Here is a 24003-nt window from a genome sequence, read left to right as displayed (position 1 = left end):
ACACGCTATAGCAACAAAACTTCGATATGATCAGCAGACTTCCTTAGAAGTTGGCGAGGGATTTTGCAGAGCTCGCACGTTTGCTGGAGTGCTGGAGTTTTGTATTGTCTGAATCTGGGATGAAGATAAGAATATTTGAACTCTGAAGCCATACAATCAAATGTGAGGCAGTTTTCCGAGACTTGTCAAAAGGAAATTAACATTTCATTCATTCATTCATTCATTCTCTACCACTTATCCTCATGAGGGGCGCGGGGGTGCTGGAGCCTATCCCAGCTGTCTTCGGGCGAGAGGCGGGGTCCACCCTGAACTGGTCGCCAGCCAATCACAGGGCACATATAGACAAACAACCATTCACACTCACATTCATACCTATGGACAAGTTGGAGTCGCCAATTAACCTACCATGTTTTTGGAATGTACCCACTACAGTAATCCTGTAATATTACACAGTTAGAGTACCTTCTACACACTCAAGACATGAAAATAACACACCTATAGGCACCGTTACACTCATATTACCCAATATAGTACACATAATAACATTCATTCATTCATTGATTTTCTACCGCTTATTCTCAGGAGGGTTGCAGGGGTGCTGGAGTCTATCCCAGCTGTCTTCAGACGAGAGGTGGGGTACACCCTGGACTGGTGGCCAGCCAATCACAGGGCACATATAGACAAACAACCATTCACACTCACATTCATACCTATGGACAATTTGGAGTCGCCAATTAACCTAGCATGTTTTTGGAATGTGGGAGGAAACCGGAGTACCCGGAGAAAACCCACGCATGCACGGGGAGAACATGCAAACTCCACACAGAAATTGAATTGAACTCGGGTCTCCTAGCTGTGTGGCCTGCACGCTAACCACTCGTCTACCGTGCAGCCGAATTAACATATCAATGAGTGGCTATTTATTGTAATTGTTAGGCCAGCAGAGAAGGCCTTGCTGGCCTTGACTACACACCACTGACATTTTGATACGTATATAAAATGACTAGATTCGGAGGACCAGCCAAACTGGAAAAAAATGGTGTTTTATCGTCTGGATAATATTGTACTCTTGAAAGGTAGACATAACTTTTAAAGAGGTATAATGTCCACCTGCCTGTGTCATTGTTGTCTTTGCAAATGTCCTTGACTTTTCAAAGAATGCATCAATCTCTCTGAGGGTGTGTGTATATATGTGTGTGTGTGTGTGTGTATTTGCACAAAGCCAGGCGTGTACAGAATGCTGGTGAAGGTGCTGGAGTTACATAATCTCCCTCTCGCGCTGTGACAAGGAAGAAGGGGGCAGCTGCCGACTACCATCTCGTCATCTTCATCCCTCTACTGTTCTTCTCCTTTCTATTGAGTTAGGATGCTACAAAGCGTGCGCTGACTCTTGATATCTTCACAAGATCAGTCCAAAAAAAAACAAAAAAAAAGTGGCTTTCACCTTCAACTTGTCCTCTACCTTTTGGTCCATCTGCTCACACGCTGTTTTTAGTCAAAGTGTACTGGCTGCTGTGCTGGTGTGGTGTAGCACATACTAATGATATCACAACCTCTCAGATGATCCCCTATCAGAAGCAAAACAAGTAGAGCATGTATCTTGTCATGCTAGCATGAGCAGGAGCAGCAGCAGCTTGACAAAGAAAAGCCGGCAAGAGCCTCCTGAAATGAGTAAATATTGTGCATATGGACTCTTCACGCTGCCTTGAAAAGCCGCCACGATGTAGCTGATGGCGTCCATTTGGCGTGGTGAGGCCAACGGTGCAGACTGTTTAGCAAAAGATGGATTTTAAGGGCGACGAGGGAGGGTGTCTTGCCCAGCCTGTTGGGTAATTGGCTGGCCGAGAGACGCGGTTGTGATGCTACAGAATTTTACCTCATGTTTTTTTCCTAGCCGTTTCTTTGTTAGGATTATGCAGAAAAAAACTGAACTGATTTTCACAAAAATATTTTGTGTGCATGATCAACATGAGATTAAGGTGTGAGCCATTAATATAATCATGTAGTCTGACATTTATGTTTATGACGTTTATGAGTTTATGACGTGATTCTTACTGTTTGTAACATTTGCAGCATATGAAGGCTGAACAATACAGGTCGTAGCATTGAACTCTGTGGGATGCCAGTTTTTTACTAATGGACAGGCCATCTGCAAATAGTAAAATCATTAAAAAAAATAATTGTAGTGCACTTTATGTAATGCCAAGGGCATGTTCTAATCCCTGTATTACAATTTGGTGCTGAATTGAAGGTGAGGAGATAATTTGTAATTTTTACGAGTGCTGTTTCTGTGCTCTGGTGCATCCTAAATTCTGACTGAAATACCTCAAGTTGATGAATGTTTTGAAGGGGGCGAAACACAAGAAAAACAGACACTCATGTGTTACGACCTCAGGGAATCTGGACCAGGCGTAAAGGTTACACAGGGTTTGGAGCACTGTGTAGCTAATAGAAATGAAAGTAAAACAATATAGACAGATCCAAAGTTAGCGTAAGCATCTTATGCAGTGCTGGTGTCAAATGAAACACATAAAAAATAGTCGTTAATAAGGTTTGATTATTAACGAAAACTGTGTGGTGAAGTTACCGTTCTGGATGTAGCGTTATATGCATGTGGCAATGTATGGGGACCGGCAAAATTAGCCAATTCATTTTCATTTGCGATTGATTGATTTAATTAATTATTTGTTTGATACCCTCGGCCATCTCTGTGTGGAGTTTGCATGTTCTCCCCGTGTATGTGTGGTTTTTCTCCCACATTCCAAAAACATGCTAGGTTAATTAGCGACTCTAAATTGTCCATAGGTATGAATGTGAGTGTGAATGGTTGTTTGTTTTTTTAAGTAAAAATAAATTGAATCATTTAACTTGAAATTTAGGGTGGTACGGCGTTCGAGTGGTTAGCGACCTCACAGCTCGGAGACCAGGGTTCAATTCCACCCTCGGCCAGCTCTGTGTGGAGTTTGCTTGGTCTCCCCGTGGATGTGTGGGTTTTCTCCGGGTAGTCCGGTTTCCTCCCACATTCCAAAAACATGCTAGGTTAATTAGCGACTCCAAATTATCCATAGGTATGAATGTGAGTGTGAATGGTTGTTTGTCTATATATGTGCCCTGTGATTGGCTGGCCACCAATCCAGGGTGTACCCCGCCTCCCGCCCGAAGACAGCTGGGATAGGCTCCAGCACCCCTGCAACCCTCATGAAGATAAGCGGTACAAAATGAATGAATATGTTTGAAAGTGTTTTATGTTTGAAAGTATTTACTTTACCTCCTGCCCAAAAGTCAGCTAGGGTAGGCTCCAGCATGCCCCCACAAAATGGATGGATGGATTTACTTACCAGCGGGATCTAATGACTTGAGATGACATGACTGATAATGATGACATGAGATCACTTTAGTTTTCAGTACCTCCTACATGAGCCATGTTCCACCACTCGCTTTCAACAGCCTGCAACCTTTACGTTTTATTGTTTACTTGGGGCTACATGACAATTGCACGCTTTGCTGATGACATAATTGATGCATAGCCCCTGTAGTGAAATATATGACCATCATGAGCACTTCAGCAAACCCCAGCAACATAATAAGGGAAATTTGAGCCCATATAATTGTTCCCTGCTGTCTTAATAACTTGGCTCACGTGGATGGAATATTTTGTCCCTATTAAGGGTGAGGGATGAAGGGGCCGCAGCCTTGTCCCTTACTACTCATTGTTTCCTGCATGACTTCATGAGTGTCAGCATGAGGGGTCTTGTTTGTGGTTTTGTTATATAAGGAGAGCAATTAGATTCAAAACACAACCGCTAATGTAATATATGTTGGATCGTAATCACTTATGCCATGCAAGCTCTTCAAACAATGAAGTCCAAGAAAGTTTTGCTATAGCATAGTTGTTTACTCGAGGAAGTCATGCAATCTGCTACTGATTACGCTGAGAGAAGCATTAGGATTCTCCGCTAGTGGAAGTATTACGCCGAGCGTCGTTGCCGGGAGGATATAGCGGAGGAAAAGGGAATCCACCATTTAGGCGATACATCATTTTTCTTTTCTTTGATGGACATACACTAAACAAACATGCTGCCCTCTCGCCATGCGCTTCGGTTGCTGTGTTTCTGCTGGCAGGGTGCCTTTGTTTTGCTCCGCGGCAGCTCCGGGATGGGAACACATTATGTAATCTGTGGCGTGTGCCTGGGATAGAAAGAGAGCGACAGAAGAGGGTGTGACTTGTTAGCGCACACACAATGACATAATCCACTGACCTCCTCCAACCGGCCCACTCGTGTCCACCCCTCCTCTTGTGTTTTCCCGCCATGGAATTAGTGTGATTTTGGCAACCAGAGGAGAACATCCTTTTTTTTTTTTTTTTTACCCTTCAATAGCATTTGTGTGGTCTAAAACTAAACTGCTGCAATTGGTCCTCAAGGACTCGCCTCAAACTATGATGTCATTGGTAAGGCAGAAAAGCCGTGGTTGGTTTATTTTTCCATCTCGTTTCCATGGCCATGAGTGGAAAGCTCATATTTTCCCCCCTAAGATTATGAATGACTAGCATGATTATTGGTAAAATAATCAGGATTAAAATTGACAGGAGCTGAAATTTTCATGGTCAATGGTAAAATAGGGAATATTGAAATTTGGAGAAGATGATATTTCTGTATGGCAGCAGCAGCACCTTGCACGGAAAGTACAGTACCTTGGTTAATTCATTCCAGAAGGTCCGACTCTAACCAAATCGTACAAGTGCAATACCTGCTTATGGCTTTCTAAATATAATGTTATTATTAGAGACCTGTAGACATGAAATAGCACCCCTATAGTCACCATTTTACTCCTGTTAGTATTTGTTTGCACCGCGTTGTACGACTCTCATGCACAGGCAACAGGATAACTGCAGGGACATAAGAAACAGCCACCGCTTTAAACAAAACATGCCACTGAGCTAATTACTTATAGTCTCCAGTATCTTTATACAAAACTTAAGTAAGGATTTCAAACGGAGTGGCTGAAGAAGTACAAAATAAGAAGCCCAAAACTTACCGCTTCCACAAGAAACGGGAGGACGTGTCAGAATACCACATATAACTTGTCAATCAATATTTTTTGGCTAATAATAGGCCATAATTGATCACAAAACGGCAGCCAATTAGTCATTTACCTAATTTGTCAGTATATATTTAACAGTATAATCTATTTTTCATGTCACCCCCCCCAAAAAAAATCTGAAAAATCCATTCTAGAAAGCCAAAAATGACGACTTGTTTCCATGCATTAGCAAACTAATAGGCATAATTGTGATTATTGTGATAAAAAATACATTAAGACTTAACAGAGACTGTTTGACTCCACTGTGACTAACACACACTACACTGAGCAAGTGTATTACTTGACGTATAATACCATCAGAGCTGATTCATAAGCAATGTATAAGCAATGTGGTGTATGTAAACTGCCCATGCAGAGTTAAATCATTTTAAGTTCAATTATATATATATATATTGAGCTTCTGCGAGACAACCCGATGACATTTTGAAAGCATAACCCGAACATCGAGCATCTACACTTATTTTAAAAATGTGGGTGTGGCTGTGTAGTTATATTATGCAAGCATGCTGATTCCATAATGACAGCAGTTTCCATTATGGAGCAGTGCACTCTCTCGGCTGTGGAAGAATATGCTTTTCATTTTACAGATGCTGCATGGGCCGTGCGGGAGGAATTCCCTCTAACATTGCTTTTATTCATCCGCATGCTGCTGTTGTTCTTGTGATGAAAATTGTATTTTTTTTTTTTTTGCATTGCAGATAAAATCGAAGAGGCACAGAAGGAGCTTAAAGATACAAGTTCAACGAAAGGTAAGCGATTCGTTGGGCAAAATGTATTATTTTCCAAGAAATAGAATACATGTAATTAAAGTGATTTTGAAGCAAACGCTCAACAATTAAAAAAATATACAAACATTCAGGTCAATAAGACGCAGATTTTTTAAATTTTTGTTGAAATAAATGGTTGGTTTTTTTGTTTTTTTACAGTAAGTGTAACATGACTAGTTAAACAGTAGTCTAGTCCTCCTCCTACTGGGAACTAAAACCACTCAAGTGGTGTTGACAAGCATCACAATTGAACAGCCTCATAATTTTTTTGTCACACACTTTGTCGGTCTCTCTCTCTTTCTCTTTCATTGTGGCTCTTTGTTGTCTCCAAAAATTAAATTAAGACATTTAGCTTAAGCTATCCTCTTCATTCACTTCAGCCTTTTGAAACCTTTCGAAGACTTCAAAATGTGATATTAGTTTCCACTTCACTCATTCATGTCACTACTTCCTGTAACTGCACTCTAAGTATGGAGGCGTATTCATACTGAAATGGTTCAAATAGATTATTGGAGATGGGTTTTGAGCTGGGCAGTGACTACATAATAATAATAATACACTTTATTTGTATAGCGCTTTTCAGAGTACTCAAAGACGCTTTACAGTAGAGAAAAAAATAAAAATAGAATTGAGTAAAATCAGAGTAAACGATGCATTAAAATTCAATATCCAAACATTCATTCAGAGCTAAAAACAAGGCTAAAAGCGGGGCGGGGTGGGGCTGTCAGGTATAAAAAGTTAGACATTAAATACATGTTCAAAGATTTTGAAGTTAAGTTGGAAATTGTCCAAAGGTTGTCCATTGTGTCAGGGTGGAGACCAGGTATTTGTGACCCCTGCTTTAAGCCTATCGTAACGCGAGATGCAAGGCAGTGTTACATCCGTTGGCCCTGGTTTATCTGCCGGAGATGACCTGACCAAGTGCTGCGTCACCCTTCTCAAGAAAAAATACCCAGCTAATCTGCCGGTCATTAGAGCATTGACTTGTATCGTCATCCTTAATGAGATTGTGGGGCAGCTCAATGGACAAGATATAAATAACAGTGTATATACTGTATTTTTAGTACATTATACAGTTTTGTTTCACTTTATATTAAACTAATGTATTTATTTATCCTTAATCAATGTTGAAATGAACTATGGTAATGGTAATGGTTTTATTTCATTTGAACATGCATCAGATTACAATTGAATGCATCACATAATCAGTTCACAGTTCCACATGTCCAAAAGGAGTAGGAAGAAGCAAAGCTTATTAAATCCTACCCCTCCATCTGGTACTTTTACAATCAGTAACTGTTACATTTGTTCACTTCCTGCTTTCCATAATACAGTTTAAGGTTTTTTTTTTAAATAATTTACCTCGTACCGAAATACAAGGTGATATGACCATCCAATGACATAATGTGTACCATAGTAAGTGTCAATATAGTGATATATATAGCACATCATGACTTGTTCAAGACTCTTCATCCTTGTATTTAGCAAACATCAACTGCTTGTATTGTTTCTTGAATTGGCTCATCGTTGTGCATTGTTTGAGGTCCTTACTCAATCCATTCCACAGTTTGATTCCACACGTAGTCCTAGCATATAAGTGTTATTATAAGCATATAACTATAATATATGAAAATAGTTTTCCAATGGAAAACCTGACGTTGAAGTCCACTGAGCCCGCCGCTCAGCACTGTATGTGTAATTTCGAGTTTGCTATTCATTTTGACTTATCTTTTCTAGAAAATAATAATCACAGGGTTGCTTTGAAGGCTGCATGGTTTGCATGGATAATGGATTAACAAGGACAAGGCATTTCTTGCTCGGTCTAATTATACCAAATCCCCCAGAGGAACCATGACCTAATCTTGGGAAATACCTTTGCAAGGCAGAAAACTGTGACAGGTTACTATTAAACTTATGTAACATATGTTGAGTCACTTGCGTCGCCCAGACCCATGATGATGAATAGTCCGGCATGTGAACTGGTATGGGTGTGCCATCTTACAGTACCAATGCCGTTAGCCACTTTCGACTGCTCAGTCATAAGTCATAAAGAATTTGTGATTGATTTTTTTTTTCTTATGGCTTTTCATTTTTTCAAATGAATTATTATACTCTATATCGCTGAATTATTTCAGATTTTGGAAATATGTTCCTTTTTCATCCATAGGGACATCCGGAAGCAGTCGACGTATTGAAGATAACATCAAAGGCCTGAAGAGGAAAAAGGTCGTTGCGGAGAACAAGCTGAAGAAAATTCCTAAATCTCCAGTGAAGAAACCTCTGCAGTTAAAAACTCCTGATACTGTTCACCAAGGAGGATCCCCTAAGGAAAATAGACCCTCTTGTTCCCCTGCTTCCCACAGTCCTTCCCATCATCCTTCAGCATCGCCGAATGGGAAAAGCGAATCACATGATGCTCAGCCTGTTGAACCATCCCCTGACAAAGGGGCATCTGTCACTGACCATGAAAGGCTGAAGCAAGAGGAAACTAAGTCATCGCCTCTAACGCATGAACCAACCAATGAGGAGGAGGTTTCTTTGAAAGTGGCGCAACCTACAGACGGTAACACCCAAGACCGCGGCATTGATAAAACTGATAAAGATCCATACCACACCAGTGCTCCACTTGATGTCCTGCTGAAAGCAATGGAGCCTGACATGCTCACACTTGCCGAGAGGAAAAATTCCTTCCAAGTCTCAGGTCAACCCACTGGTGAATTTTCCAACATGCCAGCTGTCAATATTGGTCTTCAAACTCAATCGCCTCCGATGCAGACTTATTATATTGACAAACAGGGTAATTTCATTGGCATTGCGGCACCATTACAGGGAGGAGTACAGGCATCGACGCAGGGTGAGGCTTTGCAGCCGCTGTCGTTTCCGAATCAACATTTTATTCCTGTTGTTTCTAATCCAGAAAAGCCAAGCATCCACATGAGTTTCAATACCGGACCGTCAACAATAACTCATACACCCGTTCCCTCGGGCTCAAATGCTTTGCCAAAAAGTCAACCCCCAATTGTGCAAACCTGCCGGTCGCTTTCAGCAACTGTTCCCAGCACCATTCAGGTGCCGGTCACACCTGGAAACAACCATGTTCAGATCACGACTGTAATGAACTTTGGTGCTGAGCATATTTCCAAGGACCAAAAGCCCAAGAAGCCAGGAAAGTATGTTTGTGAATACTGCAACCGACCATGCGCAAAACCCAGTGTGCTGCTCAAACACATCAGGTCCCACACAGGAGAAAGACCGTACCCTTGTGTAACCTGCGGCTTCTCTTTCAAAACCAAGAGTAACTTGTATAAGCACAAGAAATCCCATGCTCATGCTATAAAACTCGGTCTCATTGCACGCTCTGAATCAGGAGGTGGACTTCTACCTCAAGAATCAGACAAAGCCCTTGGAACTCATTCGGAGGTGGAGGAGAGTGGGGACAGTGACGAAGAAGGTAGCACTGTAGACCTGGATCCGGACTCATCACAGAGCAGCGCGGCAGCCTTGTCTGAAAACAGCTTACAGAGTTTGGGTACGTCGCAAGCAATCTACGGTGAAGCGGACTCATCAGCCGTGTTCGATTCCGTGAAACCGACCCCTGCTCAGAGAAATCATGAGCCTAAAGTGACGGCTGCGCTGCCAAAAGTTGTTGTTTACCCAGTTAATGTTTCGCCTCTAAGGGCGGATAGTCCGAGAGTTACGGGCGCGGCGCCTGAACAAGCTGCTTCACAACGCCAACGAGAGTTTCCGACTGCCAATGTTAGATCAAACATCATGGTCCTGTCGTCTCTGAAAGAGATAGTTGCCACAAGTCCCTCACTGGATACGGTGAGCGAAGATGAAGATCAGCAATGTAAATCTCCACTTTTAAGCGGACATGCTCAGCTTCAGAGGCAACAAGCTACCGACTTTTCTCTGCAGCAGCAGGCTAAGTGTCTACTCAGCCCTCGTAGTTTGGGAAGCACGGATTCCGGCTACTTCTCTCGCTCTGAAAGTGCTGACCAAGCAATGAGTCCACCTAGTCCATTTGTGAAGATCACACCACCAGCTGACATTGACCTACCCAAAAAGGATATCTCTAATGCCCCTCCTGTTATTTCTACAGTCATGCGTGTGGCGACAGAGCAAAGATCCCAAGGAACAGAGGGTCAAATGCGTCCCCCATTAGAAACAAAAGCCCTCTCTTTGGAAGAACGAATCTCAAAACTGATATCTGACAACGAGGCAGTGGTTGACAACAAGCAATTGGACAGTGTTAAACCAAGGAGGACCTCTCTGTCAAGAAGGGGCAGCATTGACTCCCCCAAGTCGTACATATTTAAAGATTCCTTTCAATTTGATCTTAAACCAATAGGACGGAGGTCAAGTTCAAGTTCAGATATCCCAAAGTCGCCATTCACGCCCACGGATAAATCAAAACCGGTTTTTCTTCTCTCTGTACCTTCTCAATATCCCCCAATGGATTGTTTGCCCATAACGAGGAGTAACTCCATGCCGACAACACCGGGACACTCTGCTCTTCCGCTTAATATTGCTCACCTGGCTCACCCTTTGCGAATATGTCATTCTTTTGATGAGAAAGCTTCAATAAACGATGATGTATTTTCATCCGCACCATCAACCCCCAATCCGGCAATACATTCCCGGACATTAGTCAGACAAGCAGCAGTGGAGGACTTTTCCACCAGCGAAGGGCACAGACTTCCGACCGTCCGTTCAATGGATGATGGATATCATGCGTTAAACAATAGCACAGAATTGATGCAAAGAAGCCGATCTTTTGAATACAGTCAAGAAAGACAAAGAAAATTTCAACAGAATAAAGGCACAATGTATGAATGTGAAACTTGTCGAAATCGGTACAGGAAGTTAGAGAATTTTGAAACTCACAAGAAATTTTACTGCTCGGAACTTCACGGACCAAAAAACAAGCCTGTTGTTGTTAAGGAAAGTGATCAAGATGTTTTTCATGTGACCACACAGCCACATTTAACGTCCAAGTCGATTACCGGATCAGGCGTTATGGACCAACAGACGTCGTTCAGGAAGAGACGGAAAATGAAAAGTGTCGGAGATGAGGATGATCAATCGCCGACGGACACAAATCCACCGTGTTCGGTTAGTTTTGATTCCGGTCAGCTACCCGCAGCCCTGGCAAGTCAAAGTTACCCCCAGCATGGTGTCATGGTCGATATACAACCCAAAAACAACCAGGCAAAGCTACCTCAAATTCAACTCGTAGCACGAGGTGCAAGTGCTTCAGATTCCAGACTGTCACCAATTCGAGAAACGCAGATCAGCACTTCTTCTAAAGGAGAAATACAACGGCAAGGCAGTGGTACTTCAGTTATCAGACACACCAACTCTCTCAGCAGGCCCAGTTCATTTGAGACAGAATCTACAGATAAGGTTTCTCCGCTGGACGGCAAGGACAAGGACCCTGTGAAATCCAAAACGGATCTATCAACAGCTAACAGTTATCATGACAAGTTATCAAACCAGAAGATGATAGAACCTGATTACAGAAATCAAAGAATTGACCATTGCACCGATGGTACATTGGCAGCAACCGGAGAAACCTCTACCCCTGCCCATCAGTGTCGTCTGGTTCGTCAAAACAACATCCAAGTCCCTGAGATTTTGGTCACAGAGGAGCCTGACCGAGAACACGAATCACAGACTTCTGAACCAGCGGAAAAAGCCGCAGATCAATTCAGCTGGCCACAAAGAAGCGAGAGTTTGTCAAAGCTACCGGCTGAAAAGCTTCCGCCAAAAAAGAAAAGAATTCGTCTTGCCCAAATGGACCACTCTTCAGGCGAATCCAGCTTTGAGTCGAGCCTCTCACGAAGCCTGAGCAGAGACAGTACTCTCTCACATTGTTCCAGCATTTCAGCCTCCTTTGACAGAGAAGAAGCTTCACGATCGGAGAGTCCATCAAGAGTGGAGTGTACCAACCCAGGTCAAGCCAAAGTATTCAGTACACTTGGCGTTCCTGGAGCAATGAGGCGCGCTGCATCCGAACAGATCACTTATACTCAACCCTCAGTGGAAATTTCATGTGACTACCGTAGTAAGTCTTTTGACTGTGGCAACGTATCCCCCAGCCGGGGTCACTCACCTGTTGGACAGCCTAAAAGTGGACAAGTCACCCAAGGGGCTCAAGTTCCACTGATTGAAAGGAGGCGAGGGCCATTAGTTCGTCAAATGTCTTTAAAGATATGCCCGGATAATCAGCAGCCTGTTCGGAAAGTCTTAACTCTTGACAAAGCTCCGATTACAAATACAAACTCCATAAACCAAAATAGATCCCAACAGATTCAAATTATCAGTCGATATCCTATAGCACAGATTGCTGGCCTGCAATCTGGAGAAGTACCGCTGCATAGAAATGAGCAAATGATCCAAAGTATTAATTTGGGGAGTCCGACACAGCAACCCCAAATCTACGGCCTTCCACACCCTTGGCATCAAACATCTAGAGTTCAAGTATGCCAAAAGGTTCAACAACCAGTGAGCCAGATCATAGCTGTTGGTGAGAAGGCCCATAACAAGTCGTCGGACTTAGAAGAAAACAAATGTTATGTCCCCAAATACCAATTACCGTGTCCGACCCAAAGACCAAGTCAAACATTTTCATTCACAAACACACAAGGATCTCACAAAGCGTTGCCTGTTTTACCGATGCCCTTGACCAATCCTATTTTGAACACTTCAAAATCATCAGATGCACTCAGAAATGTTTATACTCCTCAGCCCGGTCAGCAGGCCTCTGATATTAAGAACAAATCTGTTCTTTTGCCTGTTGAGCAGCACAGGGACTCGAACAATCAGACCCAAGCAGGTGGTATTCCATTGCCACAAATCCTGATAACTCATGAGCAGATGCACACTTCTCCCTCTGTCTCCGGGAAAAACACCCATCCATCCAATCATAACGTAGATGCTGAAACTCATGCTGCACCAATGATAAAGAAGGATTGCACTCAGTTTGTAAATATTCATAACAACGCTGGGGAAAGAGTGTCGTCTCTGGGGTCTTTGCATTGTACACAGAAACTTGCATCAGTGACTCTTTGCCCACAACAGGAGCCCATTGCATCAAGTAAAAGAATGCTATCACCTGCTAACAGTTTGGATATCTACATGGAAAAGCATCAAAAACGTGCCAAGGATGAGCACGGTGTCGCCTGCCTTACTGACGGAAGATCGGTCAATTATCTTAATTCCAATTTGTCGGAAGTGACCAGACAGCGGAAACTGACACTTGTAAGGCAGGTGTGTACTACGGAGCCGGTGGACAGTCCCATTGAAACAGAGGCCCCTCCTTTGCCTCAGGTTAAAACGGATACTGAGAAGGACCTCGATGATGTTAAGCCCATGTCACCTGACAGTACCGGTTTGGAAAAAAGTACAAGCACAATTATTCCTGAAGAAGCAGGCCCTGCTATAAATACTTCGCCCCATCGCCAGGGTTCCTGTACACCAGCCACTAACTCTCACAAAAGTCAAGAGAAAGCGGATGAGCAGAAGTGGAATTCCGTGAAATCACCAATAAGACCCTCAAGTTTCCACGGTGGTCAAGTAAAACTGAGCACATCTGTTTCTGTGGTTAACACCAAAGACAGCCATCGCTTGTCCTTCCCCAGCCTAAAAACGACCACCACTTTCACGTGGTGCTTCTTGATGAAAAGAAAATCACTTCACAAGCTACAAAGTGACCTGAAGACTTCCGCTTATGCTGCCTGGGCAGTGAACCCAAATAATCCAAACCCGCTCGGGTTGCCCACAAAGGTGGTCATGTCGCTCCTTGACTCCAAACACACCTCCAAGAAAATCCACTACACTTCAGCTATAAGAACAACAGGAAAATCTGATATCTTGTCTTACTCGGGCAAGCTCAAAGATGTCATGCCGAGGGTAAGACCGAGTCCTACTTTTGATCTGGTTTGTTTTTTTGGAAGCTGATAAATACATGAAACTATTGCATGCCCCTACAGGTACCACTGACCCAGAAGACTTTATCAGTCGAAGCCAGAAGTAAAGTACAAACAGAAACTCATTCTAGCAATGACTCAGACAAGGAGGTGGCACCAAAAACAGAACCAAGGCGTATCAAAATCTTTGACGGCGGGTATGTTTTCCTAAGTCTTGTTTTTTTTTGGAAAAGTATTTGTCTTTTTTCCCTAACCTCTTCCAACCCCACAGATACAAATCCAATGAGGAGTATGTTTACGTACGTGGGCGAGGGCGCGGTAAATACATCTGCGAGGAATGTGGGATCCGCTGTAAGAAGCCCAGCATGTTGCGCAAACATATTCGCACCCACTCTGATGTTCGGCCGTATCACTGCATCCACTGCAACTTCTCCTTCAAGACTAAAGGTGAGAGCTCAGGGATTGAAGGGCTAAAGCCACAACTTTGTTAGTTGTGTATACATTCATTCATTCATTCATTTTCTACCACTTATCCTCACAAGGGTTCTGGGGGGTGCTGGAGCCTAGCCCAGCTGTCTTTTTAGAAGATTTTAGAAGTCTATCTATTTTAGATAGATAGACTTCCTTTATTGTCATTGCACAATAACACAGCAGTGAAATTGGCTCCCGTATAATAATAAATAATAATAATAATAATGTGGAGAACAAATAGATGGCATCAAATATGAACAACAATGTACAGCATAAACAGGAAATTCATTCATTCATTCATTCATTTTCTACCGCTTATCCTCACGAAGGTCGCGGGGGTGCTGGAGCCCATCCCAGCTGTCTTTGGGCGAGAGGCGGGGTACACCCTGGACTGGTCGCCAGCCAATCACAAGGCACATATAGACAAACAACCATTCACACTCACATTCATACCTATGGACAATTTGGAGTCGCTAATTAACCTAGCATGTTTTTGAAATGTGGGAGGAAACTGGAGAAAACCCACGCAAACCCATGGAATCGAACTCGGGTCTCCTGGCAGCCGGTTGTGTATACATTTTAGGCATTTTTTGACATGAAGTTGTACTCTATGACATCCCCCATCAGCAGTGTAGTGCATCAAATGTGACTTACCCCTCCCCTCGAAACAGTGCCAAACTGGTCAAACAGTAGCTTACCAGGTCATTGTTCACGGTCCCCCTCTTCCATAAAAGATGTTCATCACTTCATAAACTGCAGGGTTCGAAGTGCGAGAAAAAAGTATAAGTTTCTGCACCTGAAAATTCTGATATATCAACAAATATTTCAAAGTAAGAATACTGTCCTATACTTACCTGCCCGAGATGCATACGTATGAATGATTAAAGTATACTCTGCTGTTGTCAGGGAAGTTAAAAAAACGAGGTTTCAGCATCCCTCAAGTGAAGACGTGATATGATTCACCCTTCATTATCAAACATGCCTACCCACGCACCGCTGCGGAACAGTTCTTTGTGTCAGAACAGCCCACGTTCATTTAAAAATGTCTTTATCAGTTACTCACCCTTTTGCATGCATCTCGCCCAAAGACAACTGTCTTACGTAAAAGTCTTTCCCGCGATACTTTTCAAGTGCTTTACCCGCCAGTAAACACCTTTTTTTGTTTTTTGCAGGAAATCTCACCAAGCACATGAAGTCCAAGGCACACAGTAAGAAATGCATGGAAATGGGGGTGCCCAATGGACTCATCGAAGACCAGGATGCAGAGGATTCAGGTACAGGAGATGATATGCATTGGGTTTTTTTTGGGGGGGGGGGTCTTCTTTGATTGCGTAAGATCAGTCATCTCCGCTTGTCCTCTGTTGCTATGTCATTCAGCTTTGCCGTGGTCTAATTAGACATTCTAAATGCAGCTTCATCCTCTGTTAACTCCAAGTGCATGTGGGCGGCAAGCACAACATTTACAAAGAGGAAATTGCTGCGCCTAATTTTAGAATAAAACAACGGGAGAGAGAAGCAGCCTGAAAGAATTCTACGGTCCCGGTCTCGAAGAAGAGAATATTTGTTTTTCCACTTCTACAAGTGCTGGAGGTGTGTGATGGTCTGAGGGGGAAACACCACTGCTGCAGAATAAAACCTCACTGTTTTTATTTTTAGTGGAGCATTTTGACACCCTGCTGAATAAGCTAACATTTGAATGATTATCATCGCTTTCATCTACAGGAGACCGCAGTCAGGTGAGCAGCGCTGACCGCCAAGATTCAGACGGCGACGACTCCGATGGCCCCGATGAGGAAGAGAATGAAGACAACGACGAGGAAGAAGACGACAGCCAAGCTGAGTCGGGCCTGTCCACGAACCCGTCTGTGTCTGCCAGTCCGCAGCATATTCCATCTAAAGAGGCCGAGGTCCCGCCCAGTGCCCTCCTGGCACAGATGTCAATCAGCTCCATTTCACAGCCTCTGGTTCCCGAAGCCCACACATCAGACTCTCACTCTGTACCCATCGTCAACCCGTTGTCCCTGAGCAAGCAGATGTCTATCTCGGGGTCCTGTCCGAGCTCAGCGCCCTTCTCTTTTAGTTCACTACCCGCCACGACGGACTGCAACATCTCGGACACGGAGTCGGTGCACATGATGAGCCCCGTGTCACCGTGCAGGCAGATGTCCATCGACTACCCGGACTGTGATGTGCCTCCGAGTCCACCAGTGTCAGGGATGGGCTTTCGACCAAGTCAGGTGAGGTTCATGTACTTTGTAGTACAGCCTATTAGGCAAAATGGCCACTCTGGGGCCTCATCCTGGACCCACCGCCTTCAGGGGACATAAGGGTCCGGTGCATTGTGTTTTAGATGGTGATCGAGGGCGGCGGCCAAATCTAGTTCTTGGGACATGGAAATCTGCAATAATTTTACCCGAATAAAGTAAACTATTACGGAAAAAAAAAGTTGTGACGTTCTAAAGAATAACGTTATTTTATGCTAGGAGTCCACTGGGCCGGCGCCAGTTGGTGCCAGTTTGCGCCAAAGATTATGTGATTGGTGTGTAGTGGCGCCGAATTAATGTTCTCTCGGCATGTTGCCGTTATTTGCCGCCACAGCGAGCCACTATGCGGCAATCACATAATCTTGTGATTGGCACCAACTGGCGCCGGCCCAGTGGACTCCTATAGCATCATTGGCGCAACTTGGCTCGTGCCATTACATTCCAGTGGATTCCAATAGGAGGATTATTTGTGACATTTGGTTCCACTTGGTGGACACTTTGCGCCAATTGCTTGATGCAAGATTTTCAACATTTTTAAATTTTTTTGACGCCAAACTAAATTTTTGCCGTCATTACGGGCCACCACGAGCCAGTTGGGAGGCATTTTGAGCCACTGCACGACACTAGGCACCTTATTGGCGACGCTAGGCGCAACAGCAAATTGCATTGGCACAAACTGGCACCAACTGGCACCGGCGCAGTGGACTCCTCGCATCATTGGCGCAACTTGGCTCGCGCCATTACATTCCAGTGGATTCCATTTTGAGGATTATTTGTGACATTTGGTTCCACTTGGTGGACACTTTGCGCCAATTGCTTGATGCAAGATTTTAAACATTTTAAAAAAATTTTGCCATCGTTACGGTCAACCACAAGCCAGTTGGGAGGCAGTTTGAGCCACTGCACGCCACTAGCCACCTTATTGGTGACACTAGGCGCCGCAGCAAATTGCACTGGCGCGAACTGGCACCAATTGGCGCCGGCCCAGTAGACTCTTAGCATTACATTGAACATGATCAAAAAAACAAATTATAATGAGGAAATAACAAAACAATAAACAAAGTTCTAATTTTGGAAAAATAGGTTGCCTACTTTTTTTTTATTTGAATGTTACATAATAAAGCCAAAAGAAATTTAAATAGCAGAAATTTAACGAGATTAATTATGAAGAGAAATATTGTCGTTTTCATAGTGTAGAGTTGAAATATTAGGGTTAGTAATAAGAAAAACAAAAACAAAACTGTATTTTATTGCTTTGTGGGATTGGAAATGATTGCTTTAAAATCCTCGTCATCAAAGTAATACCCTCCATTTTGTCTTTTTTCAATAGGAGCCCCTGTTTGCTGCTCATCCCATGGCAACAACTGAGTCTGGATTACCAGTGGACCGCAGCACTCAGACCTCCACTTCCCAAAGTCCGACACATGTTCCCCTACAAGGTGTGTCCCAGGCCCCAAGAATGGAGACACAGACCCACCTCTTCAGTCACCTGCCTCTGCATTCCCAGCAGCCTTTTCGCTCCCCTTACAGTATGATTCCTGTCGGGGGAATCCAACTGGTGCCTGCTGGCCTGGCAGCTTATTCTACTTTTGTGCCAATTCAGGCCGGTCCTGTGCAGCTCACCATCCCAGCCGTTAGCGTTATCCACAGAAACTCAAGCCCGGCACCGAACTCTTCGCCCCAGCCGGACTTGCAGCCGCTTGTGGTCCAGGAGCCGATCAGTAACGTGGTGCCCTGCTTCCCCGTCAGCCAGGTCACCACCGATTTACAAGGTCAGACATTGCAGCCGCTAGGTTTGGAGACACTCAACCTAATGGGCTTGACCAACGCAGGGCTCACACCCGCTCAACTGCTCCCCCAGCAAGGGGTCGCCCTGCAGGTTTTAGCCGCTAGCCCCACTTCCCAAAGCAGCACCAGCACCCAAACGCATGTCCCGGGCCTGCAGATAGTAAACATCGCCCTCCCTGCTATCATCCCCTCCCTGAGTCCACTCCCTGCCCTCAGTCCTCTTTCAGGGTCGTGTGAGAGACAAGGGAGCCCGGACACACTCGGAGCACAATCATCTCAAACTGAAAGTCCTTCAGGTTGCATGGCCACCTCCCCGCCTGCACCTTTGACACTCTTCACCTCATCGGAGTTGACCCCGAGCAGCCTAGGAGAGCACCTCACACAGACTTTGGAGAGGACAGAAGGGTCCCCACGGCAACAGCCGCCCCCAAAAAGTCCGGCACATTGCGTGGCATCCCCCGAGGGAGGCGGCGGCGGTGATGCCGCGCCGATGAGAGCACCGCCGGTGTCCACCTGGCAGAAGGTCATGGATGACTATAATGAGGTTTCCAGTGACGATGAAGACAGGCTGGTTATTGCCACCTGAGAAGACCCCTCAAGTAGAACGCTCTTTTTTTTTTTTCTTTTCGAATTGGAGTCACTTTAAGACTGAAAACACTTTTTCAGGGGTTTGTATCTTTTACAAATCACCTTTCAGAGCACAGATGCTGACATTCATATTGTACGTGCAATCATATGGCAATTATAACGAAGACCAATACTTTTATTTCTACTTTTTTTTTGTACATGTTGTATAGACAATTGTGCCTTTTATGGAGTTTGTTGAACCTGTACATAATTCCTGATCAATTCAATAGTCGCTTGTGTTTATATATATATATATACATATATATACACCAATATATATATATATATATATATATATATATATATATATATATATATATATATATATGTAAACAAAACAAAAAAGGAAGTTTAACAATGGAGGATATCAGTTTTATTTTGGAGGATTTCTCATCGGTAAATTGATGGATTTGTTGTACCAGTATACTATGTACATTTCTATGGATTATGGGGCAATGTTTATGTGTACAAATGTTGTGTTCAGCTATTTATTATATTCCAACTAGTGCCCTATTATGATTTATTGCTCCATAGGTAATGTGCACTTGGTAGCTTTACATCGCTGTATCAATATTCTCAACTGTATGAGTAAAGATTTCGTTACCTTCATTATTATTATGTCATGTTGTTATTATAATGGTACACTGTAATTATTGTAATATTATTGCTCAACGTTGAGAGATTATTTAGGGTCTCGCTGGGAGAACAACCTCATGTTCTTCTCTAAAGCACTTAATTAACAATCATTTGTTTATCAGCTGAATAGCACTTGGTGGAATATTAAACGGCTTTTATTTTTCCTACAGTGGCCAGTCATAGCTAAAGAGCTCTCAGAGGAGCAGGAATCGGGTCTGAATGAGGAAAATCTTGAGTCGAGTGTCTTTGCAAGGATAAGCAAGTGTTGCAGCCCATCCACAAGGTGACTCATCCATTTACAGTGCAGCACCGCATTTCCTTTCAACGTGGAGGAAGCCTGGGGAAGGCGAACAGTGACACCTAGTGGTTAAAATGTGTAAAGTCAAGCAGCGCACATCCATTCATTTTTCTATATATCGCTTGTTCTCATTAAGTTCACGGGGTGAGTTGATTCCAGAAAAAAAAACACGCAAGCTCTTAGGAATACTTATGAACTCCACACAGAAATGTCCCAACAGTGATTCGAACCCTTTCCTAACATGCTAGCATGCTAACCACGAAACAAACATCCCAACTACATGTCACCTACATATTGTATCATAGCAGCCGCCTCGTGTCCAAAGTGTAAGTGTGACGTAACAGTGCCCTCTAGACAGGGTTGCCTTTGACCTACATGAATAAGCACATCCTTAAAGTAGCTGATATCTATGTACACACACACACACACACACCGCCAGGAGCGGTTCCATGCCCACTGCATGGAAACTCTGATTAGGGGTTCCGGATCTTCACCATGTCAGGATATTTTACACAGAAACATTACTACCAATTACTACCACCTCCATACAGTATAATAGTTTTGGGTACTGTTTACTCAGGAAAAAAGGTAAAATAGTAAAGAAAGTAAATATTAGAAACTATGAAAAACATGAAAATATTCAGGACCGTGTACTTCCTGTCAGAATAAAATTTTGTTTAAAAAAAAAAAGTAAATATACGTTTATTAAATTACATTTCATTGGGAAAAATGACTGTATAAAATAATACATCAAATCAAATCAACTTTATTTAGCACTTTTCCTGCAAATACATGCAACACAAAGTGCTTTACAGAATTAAAAACAATTACCACAATTAAAAGGAAAAACAAATACTAAAAAAGCCCCTCCCTCCCACCCTCCATACTAGACACACACACACACACAATCACAATCACATCATCACAAAATAATTTATTTTTGCTATTTTTTTATTTTTATTTATTTTTATGTATTTATTTATTTAATTTTCCTATTTTATTTCAGTTAAAAATAATTCCTGTATTATTCTACACTGGTCACTAGGTGTCAGTAACATTACCGTAATATTCGGTGAGACACACAAGCACCAGACTGAATTGTCTCACTACAGCCAACGCTTTCACAACCCCCCCCCCCCCCCCCCAAATTGAAACACTATTGAGAAACTGATAATACCCATGTTGCACAGACTCAACTTGAAACTGTTATACTAACAATTATATTCAAGAGTCAAATTGAATTATGAGTACAATAAATGTGTACATGTTGGCAGGTCTGCACTAACATTGAATGTATTTCCTTCCTTTCCTCACTCTACTGTAACCCAGCACCAAGCTAAAAGTGATTTAATGCTATAACTTGTTAATATTACTCATAATTTAGGACTAATATCACTTAAGCCTAAAAAATCGACTATCATAAAGACTAAATAGACTATCATTAAGCAGTTCAGTAAATAACCACCGTAAGACTGAATTTAAAGCGCCGCTGTAATACATTGTGCCTCTTTACTGCCGCCTGGCGGACAGTTAGTGTAAGCATATCAACGCCAAGTCGTAGTCATTCTCCCCGCCTGCTTATCAGCGCTGACACAACATTGAAGACACAAAGTAGGAAGGAGGAAGGAGGAGGCGGAGAAGGGAAGGAGGGAAGGCCAAGCTCTTGTATAAAGCCAAAGGGGTTGAACATGTGGGGCCACATTCACCAACACTTTGACACTACAACTGAAGCTTCTTCACGCACCTTTTTGTTATTTTTTTTTTTGCAAAGAAGGGACACCCTTTTGTATTTTTTATACCTCGTCTGCTGGATTATTTATTATTGTTGGCGCAACTTTAGAGTTATTAAATGATGGATATTTACATTTGGATCGTAATGTATACCTGGATTTCAAGCACAGGTGAGAATGGGAAATCAAATTCGGTGTTATGTGATGTAAAATTAGACCACACGCATACATATCTTGCGATAACAAATGTTTGTTTTATTTTTTTTATTTGATGTTGTTTATTGCAGTCCTATCAGCGCCAGCTGCAGAGTCGCAAACAGTCTCCCGTGTGCGCCATGTGAGGAACAAGCGCTGCTCCTGCGCCACTTTTTTGGATAAAGAATGCGTATATTTCTGTCACCTGGATATCATATGGGTCAACACACCTGAGTAAGTATCATAGTTGACTTTAAATAGGGAAATAAATGGGGTTAAAAATGAAAAAAAAAACAAAAAACAATATTCATATATATATATGTATATGTTTGATTCTAAATATTGTTCTCATTTCAGGCGGGTGGTTTCTTATGGATTGGGAAATGCTCCCAGGAAGAGGCGCTCCTTGAGTGAGAGTCGTCCCCGCTGCCGATGCCAGCATCAAGGGGACCTCACCTGCACCAACTTCTGCCAAAAACTGGACAACAACATCAGGTTAGTATTTTTTTTTGCATCTTTTATGACATAATATTTACCTGTTATACACTAAAATTCCATATTGACTGTAAACGTTGCGTGTAAGGACATGTTTGAGTGCTTAAATGCTTTTAATTGCAACTTTTCTTCATGTCGCTTGTAGTGATGAGACATCAGCGGTGGTCCGCATTGTCGAGGGAAATGACACAAAAAGTGAGACAAAAAGGTAAAAATACAAAAAAAAACATGTATATGTGTATTCTTTCTTTAAATAACATTTTGCATAACACACCAGATATCAATCATGTCTATAATTGCCTTCACCGTCTTTTGTTTGCAGGATGAAGAACGCCCATCACAAACGGGTGACGCCTCAATGGCTCAGGACTTTGTCCAAAACACGTCTTCTTCTGGAAAAATGGAGACACAGGATTCGAACACGGAAAACCGAGAGTACGAGCGACTGAAAAGGACAAAGGAGGTGTCGATAAAACTGCAAAAAAACGGACATACCGTGTGGATGCTCGGTGCCCGGCAACGTGACGGGGTAAAGCATCCGTCAGCATCATCACCTACTATGTGGACTCCATGAAGCATTTCAAAAACGTGGGAGAAATCGACCACTAATAGATATGGATTATGACCATTCCCAAAAAAAACAAAAACAACATGGATCAGGATAATGTCATTCCGACTGAGCCGCTTCCTGTCACTATGTAGCCATGCAGTACTGTAGCTCCTGGGAGTTATAATTTAAGGATTTTCTTACTTACAATGTGATAGGGCTTATATATTGTCATATTTATTTGTATGACGGCCATATTGGTTGTACGTTGAATTTCATTTCTATGAAATGTTTTGTCGCCGAGACGCCAAATAACGGCAAAATCTTTTAATAAATTTGTACACATTTATTTAAAATGATGCTTTTTTTTCTCGTAATTTTCCTGGAATACTCGACACCGCTTGACACCAGAATAACGGGAAAATAGTGTGATAGTAAAGTTTTTAGCATATAACAAAATAAATAAATTTTACGAGACTTAAAATAAAAATGCATTTTTTTAAATGTAAAAAATCTATATCTTTTTGTTGATTCTCAAAAAAAATTTAGATAATTTTTTTTTTCCTGAGCTAACTATTTCATTTACTCAATTTCAATGATCCTAAAATCTGAAATAATATATAAATCCCTGATAATACAGCTAAAATGTCTTAAAAAGTCCACAATTTTTACACATTTTTTCTTTACGGCTAATTGATTTCACACTGTGTTGGGTGATCCTTGAACGCACCGTAGTTGTACACTGTGAAAGGCAAACGTAAACTTGTATATATCTTTCTTTGATGCTGTCACGGTTGAATGCACTTTTTGGGGGAATTTTGCCCATTATTCACAACGTAAACATATATATTTTTTCCCTTTTAATATGCATTATAACATGAGAAAACTAGTTAATTTCAGCTAGCTTACAATACTGTAATTGCGATACAGCTATTTGGACTGTGAAGTCGTGTAAAAATCAAACCCTCTAATAGTTTGTTAAACTTGCTTTTATCATGCATTAACACGTACACTAATGATAGCATGTAATTGTTGCAGTATCTTGTCGTATTTTGATTTAAAACACTACTGAAACTTCTTTGCTCGGGGCATTGATACTAACTAATACGACACCTAGCTAACCGGTCGTCTTAGCGTCATTCACAGACATA

The 24003-nt window shown here is 42.5% G+C and overlaps 2 protein-coding genes across 5 annotated transcripts in view; both read left to right on the top strand.

Annotated features, from left to right (window-relative positions):
* Positions 1–19262, top strand: part of hivep1 (HIVEP zinc finger 1) — a 57089-nt gene extending 37827 nt beyond the window's left edge. For all 4 annotated transcript variants that reach the window (XM_058046203.1, XM_058046205.1, XM_058046204.1 and 1 more), the window contains 7 exons: positions 5802–5852; positions 8038–13784; positions 13865–13998; positions 14073–14248; positions 15445–15546; positions 15995–16509; positions 17867–19262. In XM_058046203.1, coding sequence (XP_057902186.1) covers positions 5802–5852; positions 8038–13784; positions 13865–13998; positions 14073–14248; positions 15445–15546; positions 15995–16509; positions 17867–18910 — 7769 coding nt within the window. In that variant the 3' untranslated portion in view covers positions 18911–19262. The remainder of the gene's footprint in view (positions 1–5801; positions 5853–8037; positions 13785–13864; positions 13999–14072; positions 14249–15444; positions 15547–15994; positions 16510–17866) is intronic.
* Positions 19263–21572: 2310 nt separating this feature from the next.
* On the top strand, positions 21573–23733 carry edn1 (endothelin 1). Its single transcript, XM_058046246.1, has 5 exons — positions 21573–21786; positions 21903–22044; positions 22168–22305; positions 22451–22513; positions 22628–23733. Exons 1-5 carry the CDS (start codon positions 21735–21737, stop codon positions 22752–22754), a joined length of 522 nt encoding a protein of 173 aa, XP_057902229.1. The 5' UTR covers positions 21573–21734; the 3' UTR covers positions 22755–23733.
* Positions 23734–24003: the final 270 nt, after the last annotated feature.

The sequence above is a fragment of the Doryrhamphus excisus genome, chromosome 14 (genome assembly GCF_030265055.1).
Source record: "Doryrhamphus excisus isolate RoL2022-K1 chromosome 14, RoL_Dexc_1.0, whole genome shotgun sequence".
Taxonomy (NCBI): Eukaryota; Metazoa; Chordata; class Actinopteri; order Syngnathiformes; family Syngnathidae; genus Doryrhamphus; species Doryrhamphus excisus.
Note: the sequence above shows the minus strand (reverse complement) of the source record. Positions and strands in the feature narration are given on the sequence as shown.